Source organism: Nestor notabilis, unplaced genomic scaffold (assembly GCF_000696875.1).
Source record: "Nestor notabilis isolate BGI_N333 unplaced genomic scaffold, ASM69687v1 scaffold27286, whole genome shotgun sequence".
Taxonomy (NCBI): Eukaryota; Metazoa; Chordata; class Aves; order Psittaciformes; family Psittacidae; genus Nestor; species Nestor notabilis.
This window is the reverse complement of record NW_009932818.1, coordinates 7185-18823: the sequence shown is the minus strand read 5'-3', so window position 1 is coordinate 18823 and position 11639 is coordinate 7185. Positions and strand designations below refer to the sequence as shown.

Below are 11639 nucleotides of genomic sequence, written 5' to 3'. Positions count from 1 at the left end.
AACAGTGGATTGTTAAGGGATCTCAAAGCCACAGGCAATGGTGGGCTGCTGTGTATGGTAAAAACATCAATTGGATTTTTACTGTATGAGCCTTTTATTAACACCACTGCAGTTGAAGTGTCTGCACCTAAATCAGCAGCACCTAAAATTCTCCTCCTGAATTTATTACACTGCACAGCCCTTGGATGTATCCTGGAAATGCCAAGGCAAATTTTAAGTCTTTCTGGGCATGCTACCTCTACCTGGAGCTGCAACAACTTAGTGGTGGATGATTCTGGAACAGCTCTTTGGAAAGTACAAGTTGAGGCAAACCCCCCCAATGATTCATGTTACTGGAGGTCTTCGTGACCTGCCAGTGCTGCGTTTGAAAGGAAGAGGCTAGCTCAGCAATCCTAAATAAGAGGATAGAAGAGTGTAATAGCAAGTTGTCTTTTCAGTGCACTGATTAAAACTGAGGTTAGATTTCCTTACAGTACCATTGGTGGCCCTCATTTTGCTCATGTGAGTGTTGCAGATGAAAGCTTCAGATGCGAGTTGTGTTTGTGTGAGCTGGAGTGCAGATGGACAGATCTGCAGAGAAATCAGTCTAAACGTGCTCAAGTATGCATGAGAATGTGTCCACTCTGAACCAAGCTCTGCAGAATGATGAGCATCACTTCACGTTCTGGTTTGCTAAAGCTGGGGATGTTTCCTGACAAAAAGTACATTCGGTTGTAATCTGGAAGCTCTGTGTCTGGACTTCCCTCTGCTTGTAATGTCGTCTTTCACTCATTCTGTGTAAAATTCCACAACATCATGACACTGTCCACAGATCCACTTTGGGTGCTAAGTCAGTAAGGTAAGAAACTTTTTCAGTATCTATCATTTTGCTGTTGAACATGCACAGATAGAAGCAGAACTGTAGATCTACCAGGACACTGGTATCTTTTTTTCTCTGCCCAAATTACTTACAGCTATGCAATAGTTTACTAAGTTTGAGGGGGAGAAAATATAATTTCTTGTAGGAATTCCTAAGGAATTCTGTTAAGTGCTAAATAAATGGCTTCTGATACTGTGAACAAAACTTAGGTATTGTTTAAAGAAAGCAGATTTTCTTCTTGGCCTCAGCTGCCTCTGGAATTGAAGAGATGTTGATACCAACTGCTCATGTGGAATACTCGACAGTCCAAACACCACTCAAACTACCACTTAGTCCCTTTCCCAGCCCACAGCTGAATAGGAAGGAGTCTGGGAACTTAATCTAAGAAGTGGAGTCCCCTTTCTTCTTGCCAAGTCAGGGCCCAAAGCATTTTCCATTTAAGCTGAAGAATTATACTGGAATCAACAGGGATTCCAAAGCTGGAACACAATTTGCAACATGATCGACTTTTAAATTGCAAGGAATTCTGTTTGTGGCTGAATCCAGTGCTGAAGTAGGTCAGTATTAACTACAGCTGAGAAGCCCTGTAATGGCTGGGTGGAAGAGGCACTACAGCTCTTCCGCCCCATCTGCAGCATGCTGGGTTTGTTCCACAGCCACTGCTGGATGAGGAGGTGGCAGAAGGAGGTTGTTGGTAGGAAGGGGAAGGTTTGTGAAGGTCCCTGTCAGAAGCTGCAAAACTGTGTTGTGAATTTGGTTCTTTTGGATACCAACAGGAAAATCTGGCTGGCTGAAAGAACTAAAGCACCTTGGATCTCATCAATATTTGTACCAACCTTCAGATGTAAACTGTGTGACACACAAAACCCCCTCTTAATAGTCCTCAGTATTTTTCTTTCCCTGGAGTTAAGATAATGAAAATCCATTAGAAAGTCTTGCTTGTTGATACAAAGTCGATGTTTACAAGCAAACAGATCAAGAAGGGTGTAACTGAAACAATTACATGGTCAAACTAGTCCCTGAAAAATCTTTTAAGGGACTCTTTACCTGCATACACGCCTGACTTCATAATTATAGCTGTTCAGAGTCATTTAATGCTTCAGCGTAATCTCTTCTGTGTCTGTGAATATTTGGAAGGACGTCTGAATTATTTTGGCTGCAACAGAACTCCTCCCTGGATGATACACGCTGGTAACTGATCATAGCAACTGCATAAACTCCACAAGCAGACAGGACACGTTCGTCCAGGGTTTAACCTGAGTGCTCAGTGCGAGGCAGATCTGTGCAAACAGGCTTATATTCCTGAATCTTGGATTATCATTTGTGTTCATGATTCCCTCTGAAAATTTAGAGAAGACTTTGGGGTTGGGTTTTTAGTTCTTTGATGACGGTAAGCCTTTGGGTTTCTTCACTGTTCTTTAAACCAGTGGCAGCTTGGCTGTACTGACAGTGATGGGACTGAAATGAAATGGGTTGTCTCTCTAAAGGTGTTCCTGCTTGAGCGAGCAGCATGGCCTCTGCCAGTTCCTGGGCTTTGCACTAACTTGCTGCTTTCAGCTCTAGCACTCATATTTGTAATTACTCTGGGCTGAAAGCCTTTTGTCTTTTTGCAGATTTCCTCCTGAAATACGCCTTCTATTCTGAGCCCAGCACCATTTATCTGTTACTTAGGCAGCCACTTCCAACATTCACGTTTCCAGTCTTGCCCAGCTTCGTGTCACTCTGGAGCTGGTCAGGCTGCCGATGTCTGTTCTCTCAAATCTGACTTCATGTGTCACATACTTTCCCCTGTTTCATTCAGGTACAGCTGACAGGTGCTTGCAAAGATGTCTAAAACTAACAAGTCAAAATCTGGGTCCCACTCTTCCCGTTCGAGGTCTGGATCGAGATCCCGCTCCCGCTCCTTCTCCAAATCCCGCTCCCGTTCTCGTTCTGTCTCACGGTCAAGAAAGCGCAGACTTAGGTAAGTGCCTGCAGCTTTGGAGCCAAAGGGTGTAACTGTTTCTCCTTTCTGTCCTGTTCAGATGGTTTGTCACTTAACTCTTTTCCAGGGAATGACTCTAATTAGATTCTAGGGCAGATAGCATCCTGTTTCCTGCCAACCTGTACTGTTTTGAAGTGTTTTCAATGAGCTAGGAGAATGAATTGTCAAGATACTTCTTTTGAGCTCTTAATCTGGTCTCTGTAGCATGTTTTTGGTGAACAATAACTACTTTTTCCCTGATGTGAATACAAACAGATACTCCAATGTACAGTTTAATCATAAGGTGTTTTGGTTAATATAGTTCATTTTGTCAGGGGGGTGCTTAACAGGAGGAGTGTTGTTAATGGCCTTTTAGACTGGTCCCTTAGAGAAGACTTCTGTACTTTATTTTTCCTCAAAGGTATTAATAGAAGCCTATGTCAAAACCCATGTGAGTTTCTTCCCATGTTCTTCTGCAGTGCTGAACTGCTGCTGTATGTAACGGGATAGCTCGTTGGGCTTTCCCTATTGTGAAGTACGCACAATCTCCGAGATCCACTTGCCTCTGTTAAAAGTGTTCATGGCTAATGATGATGTTTGAAATTGCCAAGACAGGACCTAGTGCAAAAAATGCTGTTTTTTTTATCCTGGCTTGAGATCATTTTGAGATTCTGCTTTTGATGAGACATTTACTTTGCTGTGAGAGTTTTAAGGATGTGTTTCATAGCCAGAGGGGGCAAGAAGAGTTGGGAAGGTCCATAGCAAAATATGCTCCTTTGTGGTGTTAAACATCTTTCGCTGGTTTTTTTAAGCTTTTAATGTAATCGATCCCAGGCTTTGCAGCTGTTACATGTTTTCCCCCTCTTTCTAAAACTTAATTGAAATGAGTTTTAATGTCCATTTAATATACTCCTATGTCTTAACAGCAGTGATTGTTCTGGATGGATAAAGTAGATAAATGTCACTGCAGTTAATTTGGAGAGCTCATTAATGTTTGTAATAGTTGTTCTTGTCTCCAAGAATTGCTTCTGAACAGGCTCATTCTTCCCTGGATATCAGGATATCTGTGTTTTCCTTTTCTTTTGGCTAAGCATTATGTAGCTGGCAAAGGCGTTCCAGTTGGACTGGGTATAATGGTGTTCAGCTGCTTTTTCACTAATCTTTAATTAAGAACACATATCATTAGACTGCAAACACATGCAATGTTAACAGTTAAAGAGATGTTTAAAATGCAGAGGCTCTAATAAATGTACAGTTGGAGAGAGAAGGACTGACAAAACTAAATAGAGGCGGAGACTTGAGTCAAACCGAGTTCTTTGCAGAAAGAAGCTGGAATGCTGGAAGAGACAGTCATTTGGGAATATCTGCCTAGCTGTGAAGGAACTTTGACAGTTGAAAACAAAGGCACCTTGTGCAAGCATGATTGTTTCCTCTGGGCTGCTGCTGAATCCACTTGTGCTTTGTAAATAAGAATCAGAATGGAAGGGGTTAGTAAAGACAAGTCACCTTGTATGGCGTTAGGATATTTTCTGAGGTAGGTCTTGTGGTATTTTGGCATGAAAGTCCATTATGATGTACTTCAGCAGACACCATAAATGTTTTACTCTTCTCTTGGTAGGTTTGCTGTTTGTTCGAAGTCATATTGCTGTGTTGGAGTCTGCCTACTATTTCTTGTTTTCTTTCTGGCTTTTTTTGGTTTTACCTGTCGTAAGATTGTGAGTGCTTCATAACTGGAGCTGTGTTGTTATATTAGCTGGGGCTGGCAGAGTGGAATCTCCCTGCTGCAGCCTCTCTAAAATGATAGAGCAGATTTTGGAAGCTGTGTTCAACAGGTCCCTTGCTGGTAATTGATCACAAATGCAGCAGTTGTCTGAAAATAGGAGCATGTGTTGTGTTAGTGCTTTTGACTGGGGCTCATTACAGTTGTGTTTTCCAATCTGCCTCTCTGCTTTTCCTTCTTATTGTTGCTCAAACGAGGAAGTGTCTCAGAGAAGTTGTTTGGTTGTTTCAAGTAAAGGATGAAGCATATGTTAAAATTATCATTAAGCTATTTGCTAGCAATAACTACAGTATGAACAGACAGTTTCCTGCTAAACTGCAATGTGTATTTGATAGGTGGAAGAAATAAACACAGAACTAAAGTCTATCTCTGCATGCATTTATGCTCATCTGATAGGAATTCTAACAGCAGCGTTTTATTGCCTCCCATTATGGGGATTTGGGGTGTGAGTGGAGAGGGGGCAGTAGTGAGTTGTGCATTGCAAGTCGGAAAGAGTCAGTACATACGTGTTGGAGTGTGACCAGTGAGACCAAGAAGTGAAAATGGAAAGTGGGAATGATTTCAGTAAATATTATTTACTCAAATTCCATTTGGAAAAATCTCTTTCTCTATTTACTTGTACTAGTTTGGACACTTCCTCTGTTTTACCAATGCAGACTTGCTGAAATCTCAGGCTTTGAGCAGAAGTTTCTTTTTCCAACAGCTGTGAAATACTGTAAAGCTGGCATTTAATCCCGAGCAACAGTGGGGCTTTTAAACAGTCGCACAGCTGGAGCTCCAAAACGTGCATGGGAGGCACTATTGGAATCATGAACTTTTGAGGTTTTGCCACTTCACTCTGTATTCTCACAGATTTTGGGTTCAGTTGTGTTCTGTGAGTATTCTTGTTTGGGGTGGTGGTGAGCACAGGGACACTGAGCAGTGCCATCTTGCGGCCTCAGCCTGGAAGTGAGCGCATCCCTCTGCTGTCCCACTCGTTTGGACTTCCAGATTCTGAACTGCAGCAAGGGGTGCACCTTTTGAACCTCAAAACTATAGAGCAGTGTGCCGTTTGCTCCTGTGCTGCTCCTCTCGTGTGGAGATGTGGTAATTTGTATAACTCACCTGGCAAAGAAATGGGAGTTCATTTTGATAATCAGAATTTCAAAAGCACATGAGAACTTGGGACACAAGAAGATGATCTTGGATCTGTTCCAGTAACAACAGTATCCACAAAGAAAGAGATCTATGGTGAGTTGTAACCATGACTTTGAGCTGTAAAGGGCTGGAAGTCTGCAATATGTCACCTTTTTTTTTTTTTCTGAAGCTGGATAACAGCCGTGTTCATCCTAGAAAATCTAAGCAACTTGTAGCTATCATGGTCTCTGCAATGATCCTGAGCTCCAGAGTTTGTCTGGTGGCATCACAGAGATGAGTTATTTCCATGGCAGTTTATTGAGGGCAGAGTGTAGTACCTCAACTGGACGAGGGTAAACCAAAGAGATGACTTATAAAACTTGAGAAATGCAGTTTTCAGCTACTTTTCTATGAACCTTCAAGTAAAAAGTTGTGACTTTAAAATAGTGGTGTAATATTTTTCTTTTTCTCAGTTCTAGGTCCCGTTCCAGATCGTATTCTCCATCTCACAACAGGGAAAGGAACCATCCAAGAGTCTATCAAAACCGGGATTTCCGAGGTCATAATAGAGGCTACAGGAGACCATACTATTTTCGAGGCCGAAATCGAGGGTTTTATCCATGGGGCCAGTACAACCGAGGAGGATATGGGAATTACAGGTCAAACTGGCAGAACTACCGCCAAGCATATAGCCCTCGTAGAGGGAGGTCGCGCTCTCGTTCCCCCAAGAGAAGGTCTCCTTCACCCAGGTCTAGAAGTCATTCTAGGAATTCTGATAAGTCATCTTCGGATCGGTCGAGGAGGTCTTCCTCCTCCCGGTCTTCCTCAAATCACAGCCGGGTGGAGTCTTCTAAGCGTAAGTCTGGCAAGGAGAAGAAGTCATCTTCCAAGGATAACCGGGCATCTCAGCCTGCAGGAGGAGATAATCAAGGCGATGAGTCTAAGGAGCAGCCGTTTTCAGGAGCAGTGGCTCAAGATGTCAAGGCATCTGAGGGATCAAAACCATGGCAAGAGATGACCACCTATGGTACAAGTTCAGCCTCAAGAGCTTCTGTGTCTGAACTTAGCCCAAGGGAACGCAGTCCTGCACTAAAAAGCCCTCTCCAGTCAGTTGTGGTGAGGCGTCGTTCTCCTCGGCCAAGTCCATTGCAAAAGTCGAGCCCTCCGCTATCCAACCCATCCCAGATGAGCTCTGCTTTACAAAGCAGCAGCAGCAGCACCTCCTTTCAGGCAGGTTCTCATCAGAGTCCCTTTGACCATGGCTCGGCAGGTTTGAGCCCAACAAGGAAGAGCCCTGTGTGTAAAAGTCCAACACCGGTCAGTTCCATTTACAGTACATCTCAGAAGGAGGAAACCACAGCTCCTGGAGGAGGAGCCTTCTCAAAAAGGCAAGTTGTGTGTGTGTTGTGCTGCAGTGGTTTTGTGTAGACCCTCTCCAGGAGCACTGCAAGGGTTCTCACTGTGCAGGCTTCAGTTAGAATGAGCCCCCAGGGTGTGCAGGGTGCGATCCCAGCAGGCTGCCAGCTCTTTGGAGCTGGTATTGTCTGAATTATAGAATGAAACGCAGACCTTGCCCAGTACTGTAGGAAGCTGGAGTTAAGTTTTCTGTCCTGGATAGCTGCTGAAGTATTCATAGCTTGTGAACACTTGAAGTGAAGATGTGCTGGATGAGGTTTTCTGGCAACCTAACAGAGTGCCCACTGGAAGCTTGCATTTCTATGTTACTTTCCACTTAAAGACATTTTATAGGATTACATTCTCAAATTGCATTAGATACTATAAATTAGACAAATGCCATGAAATCTTACCACGTGCCCTGCTGCAAAGCAGCCTAAGGCAGGTGTAGTTGCAGTGCTTGTGCCTGTGGTTGTGGGGAGTATGAGAAACTAAAGCACCAAGCTCCTTCCATAGAGAAGCTTCCCATGGTTGTTTGCCTGGTTAGTCCACTGCAGATTCATGTGTGAGACTTTGTTTTGAAACATACGGTAACATTCACAAGTGCTTTTAAATCTTTTATTATTCTTAAAGTTATTTTGAGCTGATTCTATATCAGGGATGTCTGAAACTTAAAAAGAAAGTGGGGGGAAGTAAAAGCTGTAACTCTTGTTTGGGCTTTCCAAAGCACTGAACTAATGTCTGAGGGCTTTACTGCTGTTTCCTCATGAATGCTTTAAAACACAGTTCTGATGCTTTAAACTGTTGTTCTCAATACAAGTGTTTTGTCTTCTCCCAGCAGAATAAATATTCTCCTCTGTTAACCTTTTTGCTTTTATTTGTATTTACAGTCTGTCAGGAAATATTTAGCTTACCCATGAAACTTGCATCCAAAATTTGAAGTAGCTTTTGAGGCTTTTATTTCCAGTGTGTTGTTTAAAGCAGAACAGCCCAGTTTGAAAGTTTTGATGTGTTGTTCTCCTGAACCAGGTTTGTAAGTAAATAAACCGATTGGGTAAGATGTTACTATTTTCCTTAAAATGAATCTGTGGGTAAGCTGGTTTTTATTTGTTCTTAAGCCTCATTTCACCAGTTCTGCATATCCATTTTCTTCTGCATTTGCTGAATTTATTGAGAACTAGAAGTCTAAATCCAGGCTGAGTTAAATCTGCTTTACCTTTTAACTATTTTAGGGCCTAGACACAGCTTTCTGTCCATGCATAGTTTGATGTTCTCTAAAATTTGACTGCTTTCAACTGAATTATGAACCTCTTTGATTATTTTAATAAGAGAACTACTGTAATGTCTGTTCTATGAACAGGTATCTGGAAGAGCAGAAGCCTGAGAATGGGAAAGACAAAGAACAGAAAGTAACAAATGTTGAAAAAGAGAAAAGTAAAGAAAAAGGGAATTTCTCTGAGGTGGGATCAGCAGATGGAAAAGCAAAATCCGACTCCTATGCATCCAAAGCCGACTCAGAGAAGGGATACCGCGGCAGCCAGTCGCCCAAGCGCTACAAGTTCCGGGATGAATTTGACAAGCTCAAGGCCCCGGAATTCCACAAGGAAGGCCATTATGGCAAAGAGGAAACGGATGACCAGGAAAAGAAAGACAAGGCAAAGGGCCGAAAAGATTCAGAATTTGAGGAAGAGCCCAAATTTATGTCTAAAGTTGTAGCAACCTCAAGTAAAAGTCAAGAGGAGGAGAGATCAGGAAAATGGGAAGGTGTGGTGTTCTTGCCACCTGGAAAAGAGAAGCAAAGGAAACCTGATGAAATGGAGGAGGAAAGCTATTCAGAAAGATCAAAGAAAGAGGAGAGACCAGCATCCAAGAGAGCTGAGCCAGGTCACAGGGGCTTTGTTCCTGAGAAGAATTTCAGAGTGACCACTTACAAATCAAGCCAGGAGAAAAGTTCTTCCCCTCCACCAAGGAAGACTTCCGAGGTGAAGGAGAAACCAGGCAGCAAAGTAGAAGGGCTAACTCCTGGCAAATCCTCCTTTTCTATTACACGTGAGGCCCAGGTCAATATTCGAATGGATTCCTTCGATGAAGATCTTGCACGGTAAGTGGAAGTCCAAATCGTGGTGTTTTCCTGTTTCTCTTCCTGAGATCCTCACAGACTTGCCAAGCGTGAGGAAGGCTGAATAATGTTGCATCACAATTTGCATGTCTTGGAGATTGAGATTAATTTTTTTCTGGCATTATAATACTTGTGTGACCCTTTCTTTTTTCGTGGTGGGAGCTTAGAGGGGTTACCAGTTTGCAGATGGTGAAAGTATAGCATGAGGGTTAAAGAACTTTTCCTAATGTCTTCTACAACTAGATGTAAGATTATTTCAGAATGTAAATGCTTCTTCATCAGGTTCAGGAAAGAGTTACTCAGTGGCTTCTTGCTGCTAGAAGCTTAGTGGTACAGTAGAGTTACAGTGCTGCTTAACTGACATTTCATTCTCTGGAGTGTGCTTAATTACTCTTACTCTCAACATAGTAGTACTGAAACTCTGAGAGGCACTTCAGCATTGCTTCAAGAAATCTTAAGACAGGAAAAAGTTATTCCAGCAAATAACTTTGTACAGCAGCAGCCAGTGTTACACTCTGGGATGTTAGAGGTAAATCTAGAATTTAGGAGTTGTTTCCCAGGATGTCAGGGTTTAATACCTGCACTCAGTACAGAGTAACAAGTGACCTGAATTATCCCAGTAACCCACATCAGTGTATTTTAGAGATGTTTAAACACGTTCTGCTCGTGCTATTGAGTGTTCTGAGATGTCTTCATAAGACAGCATAAAATAATGCAGTCAGCTTCCAACTTGGGAAGCATTAATCATCTTAAAGTGTGCTTCCCTTTACCCTGTTCTTGTATTTCATGCGGTCTCTTCTTTTTCTAGTCCAAGTGGCATATTGGCTCAGGAACGCAAGCTGTGTCGTGACCTGGTGCACAGCAACAAGAAAGAGCAGGAATTCCGTTCGATTTTCCATCATATTCAGTCTGCTCAGTCTCAGCGAAGTCCTTCTGAACTGTTTGCTCAGCATATAGTGACTATTGTCCATCATGTAAGAGGTAGGTGAGAAGTTCATGTGTCCTCAGCTGAAGGTTTGCTCCTCCCTTGTTCAAATAAATGAGGTTTATGCACTCCAGTTAATGCTCAAAGAGTTGTTTTCCAGCAGATATGCCATAGGTGAGAATAGCAGCCTGATCATGTAACTTTTCTTCTGGAAGGGCAGATTTGTCAGCAACATTAGTTAAGAGCTCCTCACCAGTGCTTCATGTTTCCTGCCTCTGAATTTGACCAAGCTGTAGGACTGATGTGCTTTGTCTTTTTACCAAAATGGTAGTAATATTTTGGCATTGTTGACTCAACCCCCCAACAGAGCATCACTTTGGGTCTTCAGGAATGACACTGAATGAACGCTTTACCAAATATCTAAAGAAAGGAATGGAACAAGATGCAGCTAAAAACAAAAAGAGCCCTGAAATCCACAGGTTGGTGCTGTCTTAACATTTCATGGGCATTTCAGATTTTGTTCTCTTAAACTCTGGAATAATTCCAGAATAATTCAAGTATATAACTGCCTTCGGGGGGTGGGGGGTGGGGGCGGGAAGGGGGAGCAATATGGGCAGTTTCATGTACCTCTGGAAGTGCTGGTCTGCTTAAAATGACATTTGCTCTGAAAGCTTGAGACTGTTCCTATGATGAAGATGATATCTGTGTACCTTCTTTACTTTTTAGGAGGATAGATATATCTCCCAGTACTTTTAGAAAACATGGATTCTCTCAAGAGGAATCGAAAAGCTCCCGAGATCCTGGCTTCAAGGTGAACTGTTACTCTGACTAGTTTAATTCAACAAAATGAGTGCATTGGGCATGAACTTAACAGTGATGTTTTTGTTTAAATTACTCTCTACTTAAGTTTGTGTTTTTCTTTTAAGGATGGGCATAATTCTAAAAATGAACTACAAAGGGTTAATTTTTAATAAAAATGTATCAACAACCTTTGTGAAGTGGTTAGACTATGGTAAATGACCCCAAAGTCAATTGAGGTGAGCTTGAGAGAAAAAAAGAGAGGATTTTTGGAACAAGTGCCCATGATGAGAGAAGAAACTTTTTGTGATATTTTTCTGCTTGTAAGTATGATTAAATCAATTGTATACATGCGCTATTTCCAACCATGTTTTCAAACAGACATGCATGTCAAAAAGAGGAAAGTAAAACTAAATACTTATCTAAACCAAGTACACTATTAAGCAGATGATAAATTTTGTTCTAACAACTTACTGTACCGTTGCTGTTGATTGCTGTTACTTTAACATTCAGCACTTGTTTGAGTAGAGCCAGACCATTTGGAATTTAGTGTATTAGCTTTTCTGAGTAGATGAATGTTAAGCCATTGCACTTGCTGTAAACAATCATAAAAATGGCTTCACATGAAATGTTTGGGATTTTAACCTTTGTTTATTCACCTTCATACATATTTACGTTGAAGAG

The 11639-nt window shown here is 42.0% G+C and overlaps 1 protein-coding gene across 1 annotated transcript in view; it reads left to right on the top strand.

Annotated features, from left to right (window-relative positions):
• The first annotated feature begins 2673 nt into the window (after positions 1-2673).
• The window catches only part of THRAP3 (thyroid hormone receptor associated protein 3), a 13475-nt gene continuing 4509 nt past the window's right edge, over positions 2674-11639 (top strand). Inside the window, exons 1-6 of the mRNA XM_010016588.1 lie at positions 2674-2822; positions 6192-7106; positions 8474-9214; positions 10041-10213; positions 10525-10636; positions 10884-10968. Coding sequence (XP_010014890.1) covers positions 2686-2822; positions 6192-7106; positions 8474-9214; positions 10041-10213; positions 10525-10636; positions 10884-10968 — 2163 coding nt within the window. The 5' untranslated portion in view covers positions 2674-2685. The remainder of the gene's footprint in view (positions 2823-6191; positions 7107-8473; positions 9215-10040; positions 10214-10524; positions 10637-10883; positions 10969-11639) is intronic.